This window comes from Myzus persicae, unplaced genomic scaffold (genome assembly GCF_001856785.1).
Source record: "Myzus persicae strain clone G006 unplaced genomic scaffold, MPER_G0061.0, whole genome shotgun sequence".
In the NCBI taxonomy this organism is placed as follows: Eukaryota; Metazoa; Arthropoda; class Insecta; order Hemiptera; family Aphididae; genus Myzus; species Myzus persicae.
Genome location: NW_019103864.1, coordinates 228468 through 252947, shown reverse-complemented (window position 1 = coordinate 252947; position 24480 = coordinate 228468). Strand labels below are relative to the sequence as shown.

General features: G+C 29.1%; 4 protein-coding genes across 5 annotated transcripts; 2 read left to right on the top strand and 2 right to left on the bottom strand.

Annotated features, from left to right (window-relative positions):
- The first annotated feature begins 13 nt into the window (after positions 1–13).
- LOC111035586 lies at positions 14–1557 on the top strand. Its single transcript, XM_022317262.1, has 3 exons — positions 14–252; positions 334–493; positions 970–1557. Exons 2-3 carry the CDS (start codon positions 376–378, stop codon positions 1428–1430), a joined length of 579 nt encoding a protein of 192 aa, XP_022172954.1. The 5' UTR covers positions 14–252; positions 334–375; the 3' UTR covers positions 1431–1557.
- A 6877-nt stretch (positions 1558–8434) lies between these two features.
- LOC111035580 lies at positions 8435–15503 on the top strand. The gene is made up of 5 exons (XM_022317251.1): positions 8435–11448; positions 11517–11653; positions 11725–11900; positions 13171–13513; positions 14746–15503. The coding sequence occupies exons 1-5, from the start codon at positions 9033–9035 to the stop codon at positions 14908–14910; spliced, it is 3237 nt and encodes a 1078-aa protein (XP_022172943.1). The 5' UTR covers positions 8435–9032; the 3' UTR covers positions 14911–15503.
- Positions 13508–18445, bottom strand: LOC111035581 (protein giant-lens-like). Of its 2 annotated transcripts, XM_022317252.1 has the most exons (6): positions 18291–18445; positions 18034–18180; positions 14530–14672; positions 14272–14457; positions 13981–14202; positions 13508–13888 (listed from the first exon to the last, which is right to left on the bottom strand). In XM_022317252.1, exons 3-6 carry the CDS (start codon positions 14647–14649, stop codon positions 13694–13696), a joined length of 723 nt encoding a protein of 240 aa, XP_022172944.1. In that variant the 5' UTR covers positions 14650–14672; positions 18034–18180; positions 18291–18445; the 3' UTR covers positions 13508–13693. The 2 variants fall into 2 exon arrangements, with proteins under 2 accessions (XP_022172944.1, XP_022172945.1); XM_022317253.1 differs by lacking the exon at positions 18034–18180.
- A 3731-nt stretch (positions 18446–22176) lies between these two features.
- On the bottom strand, positions 22177–24480 carry LOC111035587 (glycine-rich RNA-binding protein 3, mitochondrial-like). Its single transcript, XM_022317263.1, has 3 exons — positions 24297–24480; positions 23073–23580; positions 22177–22661 (listed from the first exon to the last, which is right to left on the bottom strand). The coding sequence occupies exons 1-3, from the start codon at positions 24344–24346 to the stop codon at positions 22521–22523; spliced, it is 699 nt and encodes a 232-aa protein (XP_022172955.1). The 5' UTR covers positions 24347–24480; the 3' UTR covers positions 22177–22520.

Here is a 24480-nt window from a genome sequence, read left to right as displayed (position 1 = left end):
ATGATTTACTGAAAATGAAGAAAATTTAATTGTTATTAAATTAGTTTTTCACTATTTTACTTTACAGAATCTGAAACCGATATAGATGATCACCTTAGTTCAATAAGACATAACACATGCGCTTGGCCTGATTTGGAAATTCATTGGCAAGCCACAGTGAAATATAGATTAAACCATATTAAAACATGTGAAAATACAAAATCAATTCTGGATTCTTGGCCAAATTATAAAGTTCCACTTGGTTACAAACTGGTACATAATATTCATTCATTAAACATTATTTATTTAGATCTGGGTTTTATATTTAGGCGTAATGTGTATTTTTGTTTTTAGATTGATATAGATTTCAAGTTTAAGTTCTCTCAATGTGAAAACATGTTGACAAACTATGATAAAGTATTTGATAAATTATTAAGCTTAATCAAAGTAAAAGTTAAAGACCCAGCTTCACAAAAAGTGTTAACTGAAATGGAAAATACTGATATTGATGAAAGTGAGTACATATGAATCTGATAAAATGTTGTGTAACTTAAAATAATACCAAACAATATAATGTTAATATGACGTGTTATGTTTACGTAGATAATTTTAAACTGTTGTGAATTTTTTAATAATTGTTTAATATACTTTATAATGGGTAATGGGTAAATGTTTGTCTATTTCTATGTCTAAATACTAAACTTTAAATACTTTACGCTAATTTACAACTAGGTAGTTCAAATTTGAATTTTCATGTAACAAATTCATCCAAAACCTTCCAAATATTCTGATTGTTATTTAAAATTAAAAATATAAATTATCATTAAAATCATTCAAATAAAAAAAAATTATTTTGTAATGAATCAAAGTTATGTACGATAGATATTTTCATAAACATTAATAGTTTTTGTAGTAATGAGTATTTTACATTAAATTAATTATAATATGGTATTGTTTAACTTTTTCTGATACGATCAATGTTTTTTGCAGATGGACGTAATGCTTGTATTTTTTATCTTATTCATTCTGTACTGGTTCCAACATCCAAAATAATGAAGAAAGATAATAATAAACGTTCTCTCATAAAATATTCAATCAAGGATTCACAAACATCGTTTATAATTTTTGCTCATACTGTTGAAGAAATTGAAGAAACAATCAGTGCATTGAGAGAAAAAGGAGATCCCATACAGCCATTTATTATGGTAGTGGGTACTATTCTTAAGCCAAAAGAAATTTTAGTTTTTTTTGACTATGCTAAATTTAAAGTTTTCTCAGTTGTTAGAGCTGTTGATATTTGCTTTAAAATTATTCACTTATTTCATTTGAAATATCCATTACAATGTACTATGGTTTGGCATTTTTTGCAAAAAATGTTGTATAAGTTGGAAACCCCTTATGATACTGTGTTCCCTCAAGTCTCTAAAATGATATGCGAGTTAAATAATTAATTTAGTTAGCAATTAAGTTTTCTTTTGTATTCTTCTTTATTACAAATCCAAGTCGGAGTTTTTGAATAAGCAAATTTTTTTTTCTATGATTACTATTATTATTATTATATTCAAAAAAATATAAAGATGTCGCAATATAAGTTAATTATATTTATTAATTATTATTGGTTTATTTCTATACCTAACCTTATAACCTTTTAACATCACAAAAAAAAAATGGAAATAATAGTATATTTTTTCAAATGTATATTATTGATTACTTAAATAATATAGTATAAAATACAAATATATATTTATATAATATATTTGTACTTAGGTATGTAGTTTAGGTATGGGTGGGCAGCTCCAAGACTAAATAATAAATATAAGAGGTGACTTATCTGGAATGCTTTTTTGTAAACATAAAAAAGTAACCATACCAAAAAATAAACATGTAAATTCAAAACATATGTTTATTAATTTGACAAACTAATTTGTTTAATTGAAAAATAAATGGGTATTGTGTCAAAATATGGTTTTACAAATTAAAAAATAAATTTATTTATTTAACATACTATACTTTTCGTGTTAATAAAGCTATTTATCAACCTAAGAATTTGAGTTTAAATTTGACAAATACGATGTGTATTTTCACAAATAAGTAGTTATTGAGTTAACACCACATTTATCATTTTAATAGTTTTATTTTCAATTTGATAATAAAGTAGTTATTTATTTGATAAAGTCAACTCATAATTTAATAATTTTGTAACTGAGATTCTACAATATTATTGTTACATATTCATTAACAATTTTTTGGGTTTCATTTCAACAAATATATTGTTGGAAGTATACTAACCACTATTTTGTTGAATCACCTATGATTTTTATCAATTATACAGTGTTATTTTTTTCAGTTAATTTTTTAGTTATGCTAATATTTACTAATATAGTACTTAATATACAATAATTATGGGCCTGCTATTTGTATATTTAGTTATTAAAACGAACTTAGTATATATTAGTTCGTGGTTATTAACAAACGATTATTATTGGTAGGTAATATGAAATGGCACGGCGCCATATATGATATATTTATAATATCGGTTATGGGTAGGTACCTACTAATCAATTTTATGTATTTAAAATATAATAAGCATGCAGTATATTAAAATATCGTGAGTGCTTTTCCTGAACATATAAGAATATAAGACAGTACTTCAGATAACATGTGTTGTCTCCGCCTCGCCAACCATTAACGCATAATATAAACTCAAAAAGTAATTACACAGTTTCAACTTAGTGTTATTAGCTTAAATATTAAAGTGAATTTACCTATTGGCTATTATCAAATTTAAATGTAACATGTAAGATAATTGTCTGTGTTCTCTCGTTGATTTTTACGGTATTTAAATTTTTGAGTTGTGAGTTATGAGTATGTAATATATCAATATAATGAAAATGTTCATATTTCACCTCGTATTTCACTTACTGTTCATACGTTGTCACGGCTCACGTTTGATAATAGGTTAATTCACTCTAATATTTAAGTTAATACAACACACACAATTGGAACTGCTGAACTTACATTATCTCATGACTCATTTTGATGTATATACTCCGTTAGTAAAAGACGGATACCTACTACATATATTATGCAATATGTGGTTAGGAAATCCACTTCATAGTTAGTTCTTTGAAGCATAGACTCAATTTCCACTTTTGACTTGGGTGGGGGGGGGGCTTTGCCTCCACACCCCCCATCAATCACCATTTATATTATCTTACCTTTTAATATTATTTCTTAATTCAATTCCTTTTTTTTACTTATATACTGTACACTCACTCATCTTACAAAATGCTAAATGCCACAAAAATACAAAATACACATCATAAAAACTTGTAGTATTATTGGTAATAGATTCATTATCGCCGTTAGCAATATCGATGTTAGTAGCAGTAGTGATACAAACTGATATATTTTGATCAACATATATTTTTGTAGAAAACTAGAAACTAAATCTTGTGGAAGTAGTTATGGATCTATTTTTGGTATTGAAAATGTTGAATAACTTTTCACTTTCCACTGTTAAATTTTTAAAAACGTTGAAATAAGTTTGAATGTATTAACCATGTAAAATAAACCAATAAACGATAAGAGATATAGTAAAGTTAATAATTTATTATCTATATCTGTGTAAACGATAGATTAACGTAAGCGCGGATTGTTGTTTTAAAAACGCAAACGGATACCAATCATGTGTCACCATAATATAAATGCATTCGGAATTCAGATAAGCGAACTAAATGGTCTCAGGAAAAGACCTAATTTGCCGAATTTAAAACAATACAAATAAACTTTTAATTTAATAATTAATATAGTTTATACACATCATGTCAAATATTATGACGTGGGCTTATCTCCTTTAACTGACATTGTGCATATAGACTATGGAGTATCTTATATTATAACGAAGTAGGACCTAAATGTCCTAAATATACATTTAGTATATCTGCATATACCATCGCGATTATGTGATATCAAAAATTCAAAAATAAAACATTGTAATAATAATTCCTAATGATTTAGGGTCAAAATTATACTTTTATTTCTATATCAGCGATAATTTATATTTTATAATTAACATGGCCGTCTCATAATATATAATGTTATGTAAATATAAAAAAAAAAAATACAACCTGTACACATTTACAACATATAGCATTTTAAAATTTTATGCCGTAGATTTTTGGGAAGCTAACCCCCCCCCCCCCAATCAACGCTTATTTTTTGAAGGACTATAATATAATGGTCGTTTGTCTATTCCCGTAGTCATTAGTGGTTAGCCTTTGATGGTTAGTCCTTAGCACGGACTAAAATCTCGGAGTTCGTGAACACTACTCACTGGTCATTAGTTGAAAAATAGGTGCCCCCCTATGGGCTATGATTTCTAATTAAACACTTATTATTTGAAAATTTAAGTCAATTAAAACTTAAAAGAACACTAAAAGCAAAAAAAAATGGTATTAGAACACGTTAAATGCCATGCGTACATTCCACAGTTTTATGTACACCCGCCTTTTTGCCAAGGCATCTTCGTGTAAAAAAAATGAGTACACGGTAGGTCCCTTCAGTTGATTTTAGATTTGTATAAAAATCTAATGGCCCCCAGCACAATTTTTGTATACTTAGAGAAAACATAGCATGACAAGTTCTCATAAGCTTTCATTATAACTATTTAAAATTATTAAAGATACATAGGTATGATTTATTTTTACAAGCATTTGAAATTCAAATTTTAACCAAAAAAATCATTTATATAAACAGTTTTTTATAGATATTTTAATTTCAAATTGATAATTTACATACAAATAACATCTTAATTCTAGTTATACATGTGTATAACTGGTTATGGATTTATGGTTATGAAATTAAATGTTTATGAATTAATAAATTAATAAACGTCTATATATTAAATATTATTTTTGTGAATAAAATCTTGGTGACCTTTTAGAAAAATTAGTTTTTCGAACATTCTGTCAGGTAGATTAGACCTACTGGGTGAGAGATTTAAGAGATCCAGAAAGTATTTTTTGATCCTTTTTAACATCTTGGCATGTCATACATAATACTTTTACAGCATAATCAAAACCATTTTGTTCGTGAGACAAAATTTTAAAATATGTTCCATTTAATGATGGTGGAATTTTAATATTTTTTATTTATTTATTTATTTTTTTATTTTTATTAGAAATAAACAATCTATACAATTAATGTACAATAAGCTTATGTGCTAAAAGAAAACAGGACTTGAAAATTTGATTAAGAAGCCACCCACTGGCAACACTTAGCATGACTTATTAATATATATATTTATTTATTTTACTTATTTTTTTTAATTTTTAATTTTTTTTTTTTTTTTATATGTATAGTGTGTGTATATTTTAAATTGGTAGTTGCAGAAGGTCACGACACCATTTTCTTTTTAACCTTCGCCTCGGATTTCCTGGGAGGGTTAAAGAGGAGAGGTTTTTAATAAGAGGATTTTGTTGGGATAGCAGTCGAGTGCGGAAGCGCAAGTAAAAGGATTGAGCTTCTTCGTTGATGGTTTTTATGTGAAGATCATTATGTAATGTTAAGTTTGAGACGTACGGTGGTGCATTAGAGAGTCGACGAAGAGCTAGGTTTTGGAATACTTGGATTTTATTGGTATTTGATTTTTTTGCTGAGCCCCAGAGCTGTATGCCGTAAGTCCAGATAGGTTTAAGGAGAGTTTTGTAAATTAGAAGTTTTACTTTTAGATTGGTTTTATTATTTCTCGATAATAGAGGACTGAGGATGCGCATACGGGCGTTGAGAGTTAGTCTTTTGGTTCGTAAGTGATTTTTCCATGTTAGTCGTTTGTCAAGATTGAGTCCCTTTTAATATTTTGATCAGTAAAATAATCCATTACAAAAAAATTAAAACAAATCAATTATGAAGGAATAAAATATGAAAAAATAGTGAACGGTATAATTATTTTACTGACAGTTGAATGTTGACACAGTGACACTGACACAAAAAAAAAGAACGAATAAAATGGTACAATAATGGGAATATTACACTATAATTGCTTATCTGTACTTTTGATTTTATTTTCTATTTTATGTGGAAAGACCTACACTTATATTGATATATCTAGGTAGTGGATTTATATTTATTTTATGAGAACGATAATTTCAGTTTAGTGCTTATCTGTATAATTATGTACAGTCATATAGGGATACGGTCACCTTAATTTAATTTGATGTTTTTCAAATTATCTTACACATTGTAACGTTGTGTGGTAAATTTGTCGGAGTTTGTCGTTTGCGCATCATTAGTACTACAGGTAATAAATTTGGTTGGTCGTTTGCGCATCGCGCATTTTAACAATATAAAGGTACCTAACCTACCTACTATAATAGCAGAGGTTGCCGACAGTAATAATAATAATAATAATAGTAATAATTTTAATGTAATATTTTAATAATACACGAGAAAAAGTAAAAAAAAATTGTCCGATTGTTTATCACGTTATCGACCGATAATGGTAAAATTATGGGACATAGGTTTAAACATATTTAAAAAATACTATAACATTTTAATAATTTTGTATTTTTTTTTTTATAAATGTAAATAATAAGTTAGTAATGAATTATAACGAATCTAATCTCATTAGAAGAACATAATATATGTAATTTATAAAAATATATCAATATTATTATAGTATACGTCCAAAAATATTTTATTTTTTTTATTTTTGTAAAGCGGAATATAACTGAATATGAATATTGACGATTATTTTTGTATACATTTATAGTTTTGTAATATTATTGATAACATACGTAATTTATAAAAATTATAATGCAATATATAATTGTATTGTTATAGAAAAACACTTAAAACACCCTATGTCTTTTTTAACAATAGCGATGCGCAAACGGCCTATAAAAAAGGTAATTCGTAACAATAGCGATGCGCAAACGTCCTACGCCCAAATTTGTTTGTTATCGTTCATTTCCACAGTAATTGTTACATTAATTTTAAATTTTGATTGACCTGCAAATCGAATTCATATTTCTTGGTACTCTTCAGTAAAAGTAATTAAAATAAAAGTATCTTTTATCTTTTGGCAAAATATAAGATACAAAATACTGGTACTTTAAAATTATGTATCATGATACAAAATATAAGATACAATTGTATCTTTGATACTGCCCAACCCTGCATGTACAAGACTATTTTATGAGAAGGGTCTCAGCCCTTATGGGTTCAATCCTCCCTCCCCGCTCTCCGAAATTAAATCATATATACACAGCTGTAATCTCTCAGACTCGTTTTTGTATGTATTGTATTAATAAAATGTGTTCAGCGGAGGCGTCCTCAGGAATTTGTGAAGAGGAGGTGGAGGGTTATTTTAAATTATAAGGTCATTTTTAGAGCAATTCTAGATTTAATAGGTTCAAAACGATTAGTTTGGTCTGTAAAACTTTTTACAATCCAGAATCCTTTAAAATGTACACTAATTATCATTTATATTTCCCAAATTTATATTAGAATTATTATAGGTACCGAAATTATCAAAAATAAATAATAATTAGTTCTTTTTTTTAGTGCATTATTCAGAATGTTTAGGGCATAAAATCATTTATGTTACGGCATTAAAATCCCAGCTCTAATATTGATTATGATAATCGGCCTCGCGAAAATTGGTGAGAAAAAATAATTTGTACCTACCTATAGCCTAAAAACATAGATTAGTGTTTTGTTATAACATTTATGTTACTTACAAATAACAATGTTGTTAGGTTGTTACTTTAGTTACAAGTGCATCTCATATTATAAAAGGTATGTAGGTACTTAACAGTGGTGGTCAAACTGTGGTGGGAGGGGTGAGGTTGGATAGATCCCCCAATGGCCTTTTTTCAATGTTTAAATTCTATTCTGGTGACTGTTAACCAAAAACCATAGATTATATTTTTAATAATCAAATAGTGCATGTTAAAAAATCATTTACGTAATTTCCCATTGACAAAACCATTTCACCGCCACTGGTACCTTACATTATTACAGTATTTTATTTTTTACTTACACTACATAAAATATGGTGCATATACGTACCTACTCGAAACTCACACGGTGTGTGCCACCGATTATGCTATTCTCAGGAGATCGATCATTAACTTTTGAGATAATTATGATGTTCAACATGTATAATGATTTATAAATATAGATTTACATATATTTTCAAAATCTCTGTAATAGTGTAATGCCGTTTCACAGTAAAACTTTCATGCCACGCCGCCGCCCGTCGAGCGAAAAGCCGAAAACGGTTTGGCGCCGCGGACTTTTGACACCCAATGGAAGACTTGGCGGGACAGGGGTGCCAACGGAACGGCGAGCGCGTGCAACATGTGTGCCACGGTGTGCTCCGTCCTGTCCCGTATATTATATACAAATACAATATATTTTACACACACAATTGTTATAAATTATTTATCTCCGTGGTGCGGCGTGTGCGCGTGTGCGTTATTTTTTGTGCGTGTGTGTGCGTGCGAGTTTCAAGAGTTAAGACCGTCGTCGGTGTGTTGTGTTACTACAATACTGCGTCTCTCTCGCTCGCACCAGTCTTCCATCACGAATCACGATATATTTTGTATTATTGTTATTTCATATTTGTCATTTCGACGTGCTCGTCTTGCGGTGCGTTTCGTTGAAAATGGCGTTTTTCAATGCGACGTGAAGAGTGACGTCGAGTGCCGTTATCCAGATTCGAGCCCGCACCGACGCCGAACAGTCCGCCCGCCTAGCGTGCGACGCGTTTGTCTTGCACGCACGTTAGACCCGTCCACCTCGCACGCACCACTCGGCGTTTAACGACAAGCGAATATGTCTGGTGCTTAGTGGCCATCAGTGGTGGTCAGTCCGTCTCGTGTCGAGTCCCGCCGGACGTTGGATACGTCAGTGACCAGTAAAGTACGGCTCCAAGACTTGCGCAACTTCGACGTTCTTATCTCGCGAACGCTAACCGGCCGTTGTTATTATCTTTGTTGTTGTTGTCGTGACTCGTGATCGTTCGTTGTCGCTGGGCGAGCACAGCCATGGAAGTCGTCGAAGTTAACGATTACCAGTGTCATTCCGACGGCGAAGAAGTCGTCCTGCTAGACCTGGACAAGGCGAACGGTGCGGAAGACTCCCCCGAGGTGCACGAAGTGACCGTGGACGACGCCAGCGGCATGGACGTCATAGAGACGTGCGAGGACGACTCGCAAGATCGAATGGAGATTACCGACGTCGTCATCGAAATAATTCCAAGCGAAGAGAGCAATGCGCCTGTTGATACATCGGTTGATACTGTCGCTGACGGTGATGTCTCCGCATCGACTGTGAACAACGTGTCCAATGACCAGACAGCGGAGAAGGAAGATGACGAGCAAATGGTTATTGATGTGGAAGACAAAGTGGTAGAGCCGGTCAATGAAGTAAATGAAACGGAAGAACCTGCTAAAATCACCAATGACATTACATCTGACATTACAGGCACTTCTGAATCTACCGATAAGGATAAAGTAGATGCTATCAAAATTAATGAAGTTAACAATAAAACTATAAAAACGAAGAGTTTAGTAAATGAAACCAAAAAAGCTGATGGTTCGTTAGTTTTAACAAAAGACAAAGTAACCGTTACAATTCCACAACATATCGCTGGACGCGATATGGCATCTTTGTCTGAGGAAACACTTCCTCGTTCTGGAAAACGAATGTTAAAACCTAGGTTTGGTGTTAAAGTACCTTATATTCACATGACTAGCCAGATTGTAACCCAAGATGAAATTGCTAAGGAGTTATTTGAAAGATTTCAACAGAAGTATCCAATAACCCGTGTTGATAAGCCAGACAAAGTTTTTTCAATGAAATTATCACACCGACTGTCAAATAACATTTCTGGATCAAAAACTCCAGATGGGAAATCAAAAGATGTAACTAAAAGCCCCAAAAAATTATCAAATACTAAAAATGAATTATCGAATAAAAAATCAGAAAAAACAGATGTAGATACAAGTAGTAAACCAACAATTAGTAAACCAGATCTTAATAACAAACCAGATGTTAAACTACCAAACTCAACACAATCTATAGAAAATAATTTAAGCAATATTCAAAGTCCGGATGTTCAAGAATCCAATAATATTTCCAAAGAATCCATAGAAGTTAATGATTCCAAACATATTGAACAAATAACTAATACCCTTCAAATTTTAGATCAGTCTGCTGATCAACAAGTCAATAATGTGTCTGATGATAAAAATGATGAAAAAATATCTTCTAATGAAGAGTTAATTGCTATACTCGAAGATTTTGAGACTATTGAAACATCAGATACAAATGGTAACCAAGTTTTAGAAGTACCACCGGCAATACCAATACCAGCATCAGCACCAACGCCAACACCAATACCAACACCACCAAAACCGCAAGTAATTAAAAAGAAAATAATCCGAAGCACTACTAGAACTAAAAGATCTAAACCAAAATTGGACCCAGAGTTAGAAAAACAAATAGCTCTAAAACAGCTCCAAGAAGTTTCAAGACCAAAAAGATTTGATTCTCTTTATGCTAAAAGAAAAATAGAAATTGATAAGAAACTATTAGCCAAGAATGATCTTGGTTCTGTTTTGAAACGTAAGAAACCAACACCTGATGATGTACCTGAAGTTAAAATAGCTATTGACCAATATATTAAATCATATACAGACAAACGTCAATCAATCATTAAAGTGGAACCAGTTGATGAAATTGTTAGTGAGAATACTGAAGAAGAAATTGTGCCTGAAATTAAAACTAATGATGTCGTTAAAGCGAGGACAATGAGGGAAATTAATCGTCTTTTAGGTGATGAAGGAGCTATAAATATGATTTATTCCCTTGAAAAAAGAAGATCTCCTGGTAATAATAATGCAAAGAACATTCTTCCGTCAACTAGGCGCAAGAAAAAAGACTTAATGTTGAAAACTAAATTAGTTAAAAATGCCATGCTTAAAATGAGTTCTCCAGCTACTGCGGCGTTGTCATCTAATCGCCTTGGGCGTCGTTCAGATGTGTGTACTCCATCTATTTCACCTGAGAATAAGTGTACTAGAAAAACTTCTATAGATTCACAAGGTTCTGATCAGTCTATAAAGTGTTTGGGAAATTTCTCAGGTAGGAAAACAATTCCAGCTGATGAGTCTAAAATCATTAGAAAACATTCGTCTAGTAGTGAAGCATCTAGTGTTGGTGGTAGTCCAATGCTTCCAGTTCCTGATGCTGTACCTATTAATAGCTCACCTATAAAACACACACCTGTAAAAGCCTTGAGAGTATATACTCGAAAAAATAAAAACTCCAATGATATATTAATGAATTCGAGCGATCCGCCATTTGTTGAAGAGAGCAAAGGAACAAATAAAAGTTTGGTTAAAACCAAGAATTCTAACCAAAAAGCTAAAAAACAACCAGCATCAACAAAACTTTCGAGTAAGTAGAGTTTATGTTTAAAATTTTAAACTTTAAATAGTTTTTATTAAGTTCTGTTTTTTATACAGGATCATTAGCAGAAAGCATTAAAAAAGAGGTTGAAGATACCACTTATAATGAAATCACTTTAAGACGTTATGATGGAGTAGTACATATTACATTAACACCAGTTTCAACTATAATGAAAAATGCTTTAAATATATCAGTAAGTCCTGATTTTTGATAGATAGTGGATAATTATGTTGTAAAATTTGTATTTTATTAATCTATTTATAGGTTATGGAAGAATTGATGAAAGAGTTAAATAATTTAGAAAATGATGATACTTGTAAGGTGGTTCTAGTATCTTCAGCTGGCAGAATATTTTGTCAAGGTTTGGATGTAGCGCCTCTTGTACACGATGATCAAGAGAAATGTAAAAAAGCAGCTTTAGACATTTCATCTACTCTTAAGTAATTTTGATATTTTAAATTTTAATATTATATGCCTTAGATTTTAAAGCTTATCCCAATTTTTTATATTGCATATTTGGATCTATGATTTATGAATTTTATCATAAAAATGGAGTGTTTATTCAATCCATTTACAATTTTCACATAAATTGCTAATAACAAGTAAAAGTTCAGAAGGGTTTTGTTATATGGATTTCTAATTGAGCGTGTAATTGCCAATTGGTACTTAAATTCTTGTATTTTTTCTGTATTTTTATGTTTAATTATGTATGGTAAACTAAATTTGCATCAGTTTATCAACTAGGTAGGTATATCTATTATCTTTACTCTGTTTAATGAGAGAACACACTGCTACTAAGTATACATATTACATACTGACCCTGCAAGTGACTGGTATTTTAATATCAGCTCTGTCTACTACAGTTGCCGGTCTAATGTTATATCCCTGTTACGGGGTAGTAACTATTTAAATATTCTCAATATTTCCGTACCTGTGACAGAGAGAATGAAAAAAGATTTTAATGTTAATAATATAAGACAAGACTTAGTTATACAGTGTACAATTTAACAGATATTGAAATTAAATGTTAGTGTAATATATTTTATTTTACTTTACTAACCTATCTAATATCAATACACGTTGCAATCAATGAAACTTGACTACTTTGGTATATATATATCTAGAAAGCCAAGGATTATTATTATACATAAAAATAGTTTTATCTGTATGGCAGGACTCTATAATAAAATAGAAATACTATAATGGTACTCCATACTATACCATCTCCTTTTTACTCATTATACTCACATTTTAGCGGTGAAAGTTAAGGTAGTTAATACACAGCACCAATCCATTTTAGTAGACTTCCACTGTGTGTTCTTTTGTTGAACTGAGTATGGTTATTATTCTTCACTAACTCGCATAGTTATTTGTATAGAATTTTAAAAAAATCTAATTATATGAAATTGATAATTTTTTTGCTATATTACTTATATTTCGCTAAACAAATTAATTCTATAAAAAATGAAGTTAAAATTATATCTTTTTAAGGTTTTATTAAATATTGAGAATATTGTGATATTATTTGATAAAATCATGTTAACTTGGATAATATTTATCAACAACTTAGGCTCAATCACTCCTATTTTATTAGTAAAAAATGTATAACTTTATAAGTATTTTAAAACCAAACCCATTTTTTGATCTTTTAATATTACTAAATGTAAAGTAATAATATACAATTTAATAGTCGTATTTCTTTTTTTACAGGAAGTTTATCTCATGCTTAAGTAATTTTCCCAAATTACTTGTAGCTGGTGTGGATGGAGCAGCAGTTGGACTTGGTGCTACTATGCTTGTCCACTTTGACTTGGTTTTTGCTAGTGATAAAGCAACTTTTGAAACACCATACACACAACTTGGTCATATTGCCGAAGGTGCGGCTACAACTATTTTAGGTAGACTTTTAGTCGCTGAAATGATTATGGGTAGTCAGCGATTAACTGCTGGACAAGCTCACTATTATGGCCTAGTAACCAGAACACTGTGGCCTGATCGATTCCACGATGAATTAATACCATTGGTCAAAGCATTAGCTAGACAGTCATTACAGGTTAGTTTTATATTAAAAAAGTCTCAATACAATTCACTTAAAACTTAATGATAATTATTAAATCAAATTATTTGATTTGAATTTGGATTAATTGATTCTTACAGACATTAATTAGATTAAAAATTAGTCTCTTTAAGTACATTTAAGTAGTTGATTTGAGCAATAATAAAATCTTCAGACTTATTTAATTTCAGTACTTAACAGTGTACATTCGGCTCGATATGATGTTCCATAAAATAACATTTCATAAGTTGTACTTTCTTCTCTATCTTTGTGTATACACAAATGACCATATGGACAAGTACATTTAGTGTATGTAGAGTAGTAGTCTGTTCTTATAAATCCACAAAATTCTCCAGCATTGCAATCCTTTAACTAAAAGTACATATCCACAATTAAAATGGAACACGTGCCTAAATGCATATACTTTTTTTCATTATGTAGAAAATATTTTTTATTTTATTTACCTTTTTACATTTGAATAAATCTTCAACGTAACTTATATCAGTAGTTGCATTATGGTGGTCTTTTTGTTCATGTTTTATTAATGCCCAAGTTGTGTGATGTGGGCAATTGCAGTGGACTTTGGCTTTTATTTGAACATTGTTATCTTCTCTGCTTTTTATAATTGTTATAGATTCATCGGATTTCATTGTACAGTCAGGCAGTTCGTTAATAGGTTTACAAAACTAAATTAAATTTTGTTCATTTTAATTGGGTTAATAATATGTATGTATGTATGTGATGATTTAAAAAACCTTAAGTTGTGAGCGGTTATCTAATGGCATACTAAGATTATCATTTGTGCTCCACTTCCATGGACATTCTTCACGATTTGGGCATTTACATAAACGTTCAACTTGATTTGGAAACCAAAACCTACGGTGTACAATATTACATACACTATGTTGTTCACAAATGCCTAAGTCTCGTTCACTTTTTTCCTTAACAAAAGAAAACAACCTTAAATTTATTATTCTTTCAATAATATATCAAATGGATAACAATTTATTTACTTGTCCTGGGTATATGAATACAGCATTATCTGTTTTACTGGATGTAACTGTCGTAAATGTAGATATACAATACACATTAACTACACTTATCAAAGTGTATGCAATGTAATTAATCCACATGGTTATTTTGCAATAATTTCGAACTGAAAAATAACATAATTTAAGTTAATGCTACTGTTCATTGATAAATAATGTTAAATTTTGTTTTGTGTTTAGGCAATGATAACTTCTAAAGCTCTTCAAAAACAAGAAACCAAAGAAAAATTGGCAAAAGCATTAGAGTCTGAAACACATATCTTAGTACAGCAATGGACTGGTGATGAATGTCAACAAAATTTACAAGCATACTTGAAAGATGCAGTTGACAACATTAATACCTAACTATATAATAAATTTATAATTTATTTAGTGTTCACTGTGCGGCCTCAAACGTTAATACTTTTTATGGGGTTAAAATGCTACTCATCGGAAATGCTATATAGAAATTTAGCTGTTATTGATAGGTAGCCAATATCTAAATTATAGAGGATTTAGAATAACTTTTATACTCTAATTATTTCCAACTGATTCATTTTTATAACTAACAATTGTATTTTATTTTAATTAGGTTTTTTGGTTAGATCATTAATTGTAAGCAATTACTTATAATTATAACTTAGTAATTTTTTTTTTTAACCAATAAAGGGTTCATTTCACTGGCATTCATTATAGAAAAAGACAATATCACATTTTAGCTCTTTAATTTTCATTGACATTTGATTATATACTTTTTTTTTCAAGCACCGGTATTTATAATTTTTTTTTTATATGAATAATAATTGATGTACCTATATTATTTTAAAATTACAATACAAAACTTTAATTATGGTACTCCTATTTTATTTAGGTGTGTTTATTTAAAATGTTTAAGTTTGAACTACTTTAGTATACAATTTATGTTATTTCTCATACATTATTTATTGTTATAATCTCTGTTCTATATTAATTTAATTTTTTGATTTTAGGTGAAAAAAAAGCAAAAACTATTGTTAATGTACATTATATAGCGAAAAATCTCATTTTTTTCTAAATTCTAAATTATTTTAATGTTATAATAATGAGATGTGCAATTCATGTTAAAATAAATTAAATTTACTTTAATTGTTTTTTGATTTACTATCATATTTTCATAAGTTCATAACTGACTGGACTACTAAATCTTTATCAATAGAACAACATAATTTAATTTTAATTGTTGTATGTAAATTTTTTGTTAGTTTTATGATGTTAGTAAATAAATTTTAATACAATTATCCCATTGAATTTGGCTTTACATATTACAATATCTAATGATATTTTTAATTGTTAATCTCAAAGATAATATTAAAATAATTTATATGAATTGTATTTTGTATTAATGTACAATCTAAAATACGGTAATATTGCATAAACTAAATATTTGAGACTAATATTAATTTATATGACTTTTTTTTAGACTTTAATATTATGTTATTATTTAATCTTTATATAAATGCATATTATGTATTATCAGATTAAACAGTGATCACTATTTCATGTTAAATATTTAATTATTAAAATAATGATGGGTCGGATTTGTATTTAGTAAATATTATATGGAAATTTCTATTTTTGTTAAAAGTATGACAAAAAATGTTAAACAAATCACATTCAATTTTAATAAAATAAACAACTTGTGAGCAATATTCATAAGAGTGAAAATAGTAATTAACATATTTGTATTCTCAGAAAGAAATATATACACATATGTAAATTATATCACAATTCTAAAAGAAAAAATTGTTTTTTTTTTTTTTTAAAAACCAGGTAAATAGTTACTAAGTAATAATATATCAATTTTGAATATTCCAATCTGAATTAATTTTAGATTATTAGTGTTAGTTCTCCTTTTTGAAGATTATCATTTATTAATATTGCTTTCATATTTGTTTACAAAGTAATTGAAAAGATCATTTTTACAATTTATTTTTTCATCTTTTGAACATAATAAAGTTAAAACATGAAATTATTAAAAATTATATATAATTACATAAAATAAAACATTTGAGTATGACAAAACATCATAATTCATGGAGTTAATAATTTAAACTTAATGAAGAAGTTAATGTCCTAAATTTCTTTGAATCGGGGTCAGGTATTAAAAACAAAAATATTATCTATTTGGAATTAAAAAGGCTTTGTTGGCATTTTATTTAATCAGATGACACAACTGAACAAGTATAGATTTAGGTTAGGTATATTTGTGAATGTTTTGTAATTTTATAAAACAAGGAAAGTGTTTGAATATATCTAAATAAAAAACAATTTAAGTAGCTACAATCAATTTGATCAAATTTTAAACCAATGTTATGATTAAGCGGACAACTTATTAATTGAGTATTATGAACAATTCAACAAAATATAAATACCTAAAAATAATAAAATGGAAAAACGTAGTCGTACTATTGCATAGCGGACGCAATTAAAACGGTAAACCAAAAAAAAAAAAAAAAATGACTGTATACTCTTAGAAAAAAAAACTGGTTCAACAGATTAGTGCAACTTAAATTCATATTAGTTAAAAGTGACATACAACTAACCAGGAGGAAACTATGGGAACATTTGTAGTGTCACATTGACTTTGCTTAGCTAACCTACTGATATTAGTAAATTGACAAATTATTTAATTTTAGGTATTAAATGTAAATTAAATCTAAAGTGTATGATGTGTAACTGTGTAAGGATTAGATACTGCCCATAACTTAACAAAATATCAATACCTATCTATTGTAGAAGTGTAATATATTATGTTATATGGCTTTAGGAAACAAAAAAAAAAATATTGTCAACAATTAATATAATTAATAACAATTACCTGTAATTAATTAATTAATAATAATATTTATAGTTAATAACAATATCATAATATTATTTTTGTTCAAATATTATGAGGTGGACAATTTCCAACAAAATGTTCAATATTTATATATTTAAAGTGAAATTGTATAAATAGGCAGTGTTGGGTAGTAACGTAACATAGCAAAATCACTTCTGCAGTAACGCTATAATGATTTCATTACATTTTATTTAAATTAGAGCAATTTATTGCAACAAAATTACTTTTTTTAAAGTAATTTCTATGAAGCAATATATAATAATCCACTTAATTAAAATAAGTAAAAATTAATTTCATTTATAATCCCCAACATTTTAGATTATGATCAACAAAATTATTAAAGATCCCAGGAATTAATGCGTATACATTTTGTTCATGTATAATATTAAATCATTAACAATGTTCCTACATGATAGATAATATACATTAATACCCGCTACACTGCTATATAATTTATAAAATACTATAACAAATAACACTTATCATTAATTATTGCGTATTATTATTTATTAGTAGTTATGGACTGATTTGCCAAAAAAAAAATTTATATATGTATATTATTACCGGTTTTGTGATATTTCAAAGAAGTTGTGCACCTAGGGTGTACTTACTAGTTAGTAGTTAAGGAGGTACCCACAAAGTCGATATTGAACTGATGTTACTGGCGAATGGTTATTATAGTGTTGTTGGTACAGCACAAATGATTTAAGAAATGCACCTGTACACCCGTATGCAGATACAGTTTTTGAAAAAAAAACCTAAGACGCGACGTAACATAATGTTATTACATGAGCACACGTTAGGCATGTATCAGGGAATTTGTCTTACAATTTAAAAATAAAATAAAATAATAATTATAATATATTACCTATATCAGTGATCTGTCTTGAAGTAAAAAAATATATTATTCTTATTGACTAGGTACCTACAATATTATTATGAATGCCTATCGCACAGGCTGCTATTGTTACCTGTTACCACCTGCTGTTAAGGATGCTGTATCAGGCTGGTATTACGTATTATGTAATATGTATCTATTCTACAGCTGTGTTACCAGATTACCACATTATTTTGTGTTGTTACCATGATTTAAGATCGAGGAGGTTACCAGCAGCTGCAGTTTCCTACAAGATTGCTGCAGCATACGTCATAATATGTGTGTCAAAATGTAATATACAATCAATCCACCTTGCCTTCTTATCTCATAAATGTATGATCGCTAAACAGAAGAAAATGAAAATATAACAAAACAATTATTAAAGACTCCAAAGGCATAGTAGTTAGATTTTTTAGTTACAGTATGAACTACTCACGAGAAACCATTTTTTCAATTCCCAATTCTTGACTACATAAGCCTATAAAAATTAAACATTTTATTTAACTTAGTTAACGTCAAATGCCTGTTCACAGAAATCGTGCACACTGTATCTATAGTATTTTTCAACTAAAACAATTTTTATCGACAATAATCTAAAAAAATACTTATATGAATAGAACATTTCTCATGCCTATAAAAAGCTCAAAAAGAGTCAATATGTATTCTGAAAATTGTACCGTGTTTCTATAGACAATACTATTGAACTATAAGTATATTAATATAGGTAAACATTTGGTTAAAAAATCATGTACCTATTTTTTTATATTTCTTTTTTGAGTTACACACTTACACCGTAAAAAGGTTAGGTTACCACTATCCTAACCCGTTACCGTATACCAAAAACCCAAAATCAATTTTGTCAAAACTGGTTTTGCGTAAAAATTTCGGTTTCTCCTAAATTTGTTTTCGTTTTTCCCGCCTCTTTTATAAATTTCTAGGAATTTTCAATTTTGACCACTCGAATACACTAAGTAGATTACGTTACATAAAAGTGTCCAGAATGCAGATGTGTATATTGGTGAGAGACGTCCTGTGATTATGAAAGCAATGACTATAACTAACCTAGAGAAATTCAAAATGTTTTCCTCTTAGCCCACGTATTACTGTATAAATAGTTAACTATATTTTTAATGTAGAGGAGAATGAATAGATTTAATTCGATAAAATGTTCTTTTTTAATTAATGAAACTAATGTAATTTTAATCTTAAATACATTATTATGATTTTCATAATAATACTGTTTGGAATTTTAGATATGCCCTTAAGGCTATGCCCGTGACAACCAAATACACGTTTATTATCTGGTGTGCCTTGCGTGTATTCGGCCTTGATCAATATTTTGTTTTTAATCTATGCTGCGATGCACATTATATAAATTTGTATAATTTATTAATATGCTTAAACACTTAGGTGAATAATGTTGTGTCTATTAGGCATTGTGACTTGGAGACCTTAACATCTTTAAGGTGACAAAACACGACGAGTTTCGCAATGTACTTATTCCTACGAAAATAACAACTTATTAGCTCATTTATAAAACCCACATCATATTAAATGATTTACTCTAATACCTTTATTCTATAAGAAATATATGTATATAGGTATAGGTACGCATAAAAGACAAACAAAAACAATAATTTAAGAAATTAAGTCTATATATGTCGCCGCCGGTATATTTATTAATAAACAATATATATATATATATAATATTACAATAGTTTACATTAAAATAAACATAGGTAATATAAATATTATTATTATTTATTGTTGTTTTTCCGGTACACCGTAGTACTGTAGGTACTTATACGCTTCATACCTACATTTGAGAAAAAATAAAAGTAGGTAATATTAAATCAGAATTAACAGAGTGTTATTACTTTTTACGTACCCACATTAATAGTATAAAAAAAAATACGGTTATAGATTTTGTTTTATACATTTATATTATGACTGATGCAGTTTGTGGTTATTTTTTAACGTTACATAATTGTCCATAAGCTGATAAACCACCTACGTATACTGGGTATATAGCATATGACAAATAGTATGTACCTATATAGTCTATAGGCTATAGAATATGCACCTATATAGTCTATAGCAGTGGTTCTCAAACTGTGGTACCAAAGCGAAAGACTACCTGTTGGTACATGGAAGGTCTTAAGTAACACTGAACCAGATATTTCATCGCTAATATCAAATCCACAAATCTATGGTTCTCATTGAAAATTTGTTATTTAATTCATACCTTAGTTTTTAAACACTAATCAATTTGTATTAATAAATAAATAATAACTATACCGTAGTATTTTACTGCATTTTATTTAAAATAAATGTATTTAACTATGTAAAGTTTGTATCTTTCTATTTTTAAGTGGTCCGTACTACGCGAAAAAAAAATTTGAGAACCGCTGGTCTATAGACTGTAGATACATAGGCTGTAGTAATATACCTACTCAATCATATACAGAAGAAATTAAGTAGGAAAATGCGTATTATAGATACGGGTTTCTGACCGATTGCCGCTTGGTAGGTACTGTTTTTTTCTGCTGCCAGTCTGTTTTTTTTTAATTTTTATCTATTTGTTTAACATAATATTATTCACCGTGTCATCATAACTTGTCATATTTTTTATTATTTTTAGCTGTGACATTGTTACGCTGTGTGGAGCTTAATGCACCTTCCATTTATACTGTCCGTTTTGAAAAGATATATTTTACATTTTTTAATGTTGATATCATATTATAATTCATAAAAAATTGCTTATTAGCATAAATTATTAACAGGGATGGTCTAGGAATGGGAGTGGTGTTCTATTATAATGCTATATTATAGACATAAATTATGTGCAACTTGATCAGTAATATATTATAAACGGGACTTGGAGCTTTTGGATCGAAGAGGTCCACAGTATTTGAGACATAAATTAAATGTAAAACTGTGTATTTAAAAAAAAATGTATGGTTTTATTTTACAATTAATACATAGTTAGCACAAATAGTTGGTTTTAGGAAACCATTCAGCTGTAGTAAAAGAATGTTGTACAATAATAATTGTTTATTACATTAATATAACAATATTTTGTTGCATTGAACATTAGTATGTACCGAAATACCAAATCATAATATTTATAAAAACTTAATTCTAAGTAAAATTAGGTTCTCATTTTAACTAACATTAAATATAGGTTAGCAAATAACTTCCACCTTTGTATAAACTTAAAAGTTATAACTCCCAAAAAGATCAATATAAATTATAAGTCAAATTCATTAATATTTTGCAATGAATTATGCCTACTAAAAATATTTTATTAAATATTGACCGTTTAGCTTCCAAGGAAGGTGAGGTACATTAGTCAATATCAATTGTATAGTAATAATTTAATAGGTATAAGATATGTTCTTAAAGTTAACATAAAATGCTTTGAGTTAAATTATACACATATAAAGACAGCGCCCAAAATGGAAAAATTATAGCTAATGTTATATTCCTTATATTTTTATGGTTTAGAACTTATTTTATACGTGAATTAAATTTAAACGTTAGATTTTAATATAAAAACGTGTTTTACAGCTAGGCATCTCAATTGATTTTTTATTGGTAAATGTCTTATAAAGACCACATATTTATCGTTGAACATCATACTTTCAAGTTACATTGTTGTATGATAACATATTATACACATTAAATACCTACCTATACATTGTGCATAATAATTTACATCTAATATCATGCATAATGTTATGTTGAGTGCTTATTTATATTGTACCTATATCATATGTATAGCATGTCTCTCACGTGTTTGTCCCTGTCATACCATTTTTATTTTGAAAAATTGTTATTTATTATATTTATAGATTTACAGGGCCCCAATTATTATAGTTAATACAAAATGTTGGTAAAAATGTTTTCATAGTAATTTTCTTAATAATACAACACAATAAATCTAAACAGCTTATGTAAATATTTCAAAAGTAAAATGATAAATTTTAATTTTTCATAGGTACCTATTCAAATAGTTGTGCAAGTCTAAATTTTGGCAGGAGCCGGCGAGTTAAAGTGAAATATACATTTATATACATAGTTGCGATGAGTGACAACACAGCCACTTAGGTATTTTTGCGTATATTATACTATTATATTTGGTAAGTATGACTGTTTGAGGACAAACACGTCGTGACACGCCTTATATAACCCTTTACCCATATACTATGTTATATATTATTATTTACGTTCTCGTAACACTAACATATGATCAAATTTAGTTTTGCCAAGTAAACAAAAGTAAAAATTACATTTACTCAACAATCTGTTTGCCTTCATACTTCGTCCCGTTGACCCGCCTACTTCAGCTATAGGTTTAACCTGTAAAACGAAATATATTTTTGTATTACGTGCGTTTTGTTCCCAATAAACGCCTATTTAATAGGACCTATACTTAATACTATATAATGTGTAGATATTATATTGTATACATATATAATATAATATTTTCAATTAAATTTGTTCAAAACTTCAAACATAATAGGTATACTCAACAAATGCGTGGAAGTTGAAAAGAACGATACCTATATTATCTTTTGAAACAGGGTATAGTTCAAAGAAATACGCATATACTTTAGGTACATAGGCTACATTTACATATAGATATATGATATTGTTTTACTGAAGCTGAAATTCGCTCATTGATGTTCAGAGGGTGGGGGAGGGGGGCAATGTTATTTGTTTAAGTATACCTAAATACATGATTATGACTATTTTTTGATTTTAACTCACTTGCGTCTCGTCTTCGGACACCCACGTTCTGTTTTCTCCGTCGACCGCTCTACTCCTGCTCGCACCACGGGTAATCGGCGTTCCCGCCGCAGCAGCCGCTGGTGCAGCCCCCCCTAAGCCTGCAACCCCAGGACCAAACAGCCCAGACAGCCCCGTGCCCAATAACCCCGTGGTGCCCAACAGTCCTGTCCCCAATATGCCGTTGACGCCACCCAATATGGATGGAACGGCCCCATAACCGAAACCACCGCCAGCCCCGTAGCCTCCGTTTTGCAGACCTCCATAGCCCACGCCACCAAATCCGGGACCGCCTCCGAATCCTCCACCACCACCGCCACCACCGAATCCATTACTGTAGCCGATCCCGTTGGCATACCCGTGGCCGAAAAAGGGCCCTCCGAAAAATGACTTCAATGTAGGTATGAGTAGTATTAATAGCGCATGTAGCAGAAACGCCAGAAATGCCAGTACCGATATAAATGTTGACGGTTCTAGGCCAAAACCTAAACTATAAAAAAAAAATCAATGAATAATCTAAAATGATATTTAAGTAAAAAATACGAGTAGAATATTACCAAAAAATTGTGTTTATAATACTATATATATTATATATATATAACATATCACAACCGACTATATAACCACAAAACGACGTCATAACAAAAATATAAATTTATTGTTTGAACATTTCATTTAAAATTAATGAATTATATTATTTTAAACATGGATATTAACTGTGTATCAATAAGATTTCTTGGTTCATTGTTCTTAAATTAAAAAACAAATACATTACAAGTTAATAATAAGCCCGAGTACGTAATTAGGTATTCTAAATTATGCATGAAAAACAAACATTTTCTTAATTTGAACTAATTGACTTTGTGTAGATACTATGGAACAAGTTGTCGAATAAATAATATTATTTACACTGGTACCTTATATGTATTACATTTTAACTGATTTAACAATACTGTTTATCCTAAACATAGTTAATAGTGTGTGTTATTGTTTCAAATGTCATTAATAACAATTAACAATATCAATAAAAGTATCTCGCATAGATTAAGGATGTATTATTTTAGCGTTACATTGGAATTTTTTTAATTTAGTTTAAATTAAATCAATATTTTATTAAACTGTACAAATTATTTTAAGAAGCTAATTAATTAAAACTATATTATTGTTATTTATAGTTGTTTTATAGAATTTATTATTATTACTTACCCATTGCCTCTGGATGGTTGATAATCGTCAATACCATAAGACCTTTCCATGTTCACAACTGCATCCGTGACTAGTGAGTAATGTTTACTTTTGAATGTTTTCCGGCTATTTATAATAAATTTGAAAATTGTCCTGCATCCAATAATTTCTGACTAGGTAGTAGTCGTATTTCCGTTACTTTTAG

Bases quoted from the DNA above. Each gene is read 5' to 3' on its own strand.
- LOC111035586 (XM_022317262.1), top strand. From the start codon at position 376: ATGTTGACAAACTATGATAAAGTATTTGATAAATTATTAAGCTTAATC. The intron at 494-969 runs GTGAGTACATAT...TGTTTTTTGCAG, and splicing joins AAATACTGATATTGATGAAA to ATGGACGTAATGCTTGTATT.
- LOC111035580 (XM_022317251.1), top strand. From the start codon at position 9,033: ATGGAAGTCGTCGAAGTTAACGATTACCAGTGTCATTCCGACGGCGAA. The intron at 11,449-11,516 runs GTAAGTAGAGTT...TTTTTTATACAG, and splicing joins AGCATCAACAAAACTTTCGA to GATCATTAGCAGAAAGCATT. The intron at 11,654-11,724 runs GTAAGTCCTGAT...ATCTATTTATAG, and splicing joins AAAATGCTTTAAATATATCA to GTTATGGAAGAATTGATGAA.
- LOC111035581 (XM_022317252.1), bottom strand. From the start codon at position 14,649: ATGTGGATTAATTACATTGCATACACTTTGATAAGTGTAGTTAATGTG. The intron at 14,458-14,529 runs GTAAATAAATTG...TCTTTTGTTAAG, and splicing joins TATTCATATACCCAGGACAA to GAAAAAAGTGAACGAGACTT. The intron at 13,889-13,980 runs GTAAATAAAATA...ATGTACTTTTAG, and splicing joins ATTTATTCAAATGTAAAAAG to TTAAAGGATTGCAATGCTGG.
- LOC111035587 (XM_022317263.1), bottom strand. From the start codon at position 24,346: ATGGAAAGGTCTTATGGTATTGACGATTATCAACCATCCAGAGGCAAT. The intron at 23,581-24,296 runs GTAAGTAATAAT...TTTTTTTTATAG, and splicing joins CAACCATCCAGAGGCAATGG to TTTAGGTTTTGGCCTAGAAC. The intron at 22,662-23,072 runs GTGAGTTAAAAT...TTCGTTTTACAG, and splicing joins TGTCCGAAGACGAGACGCAA to GTTAAACCTATAGCTGAAGT.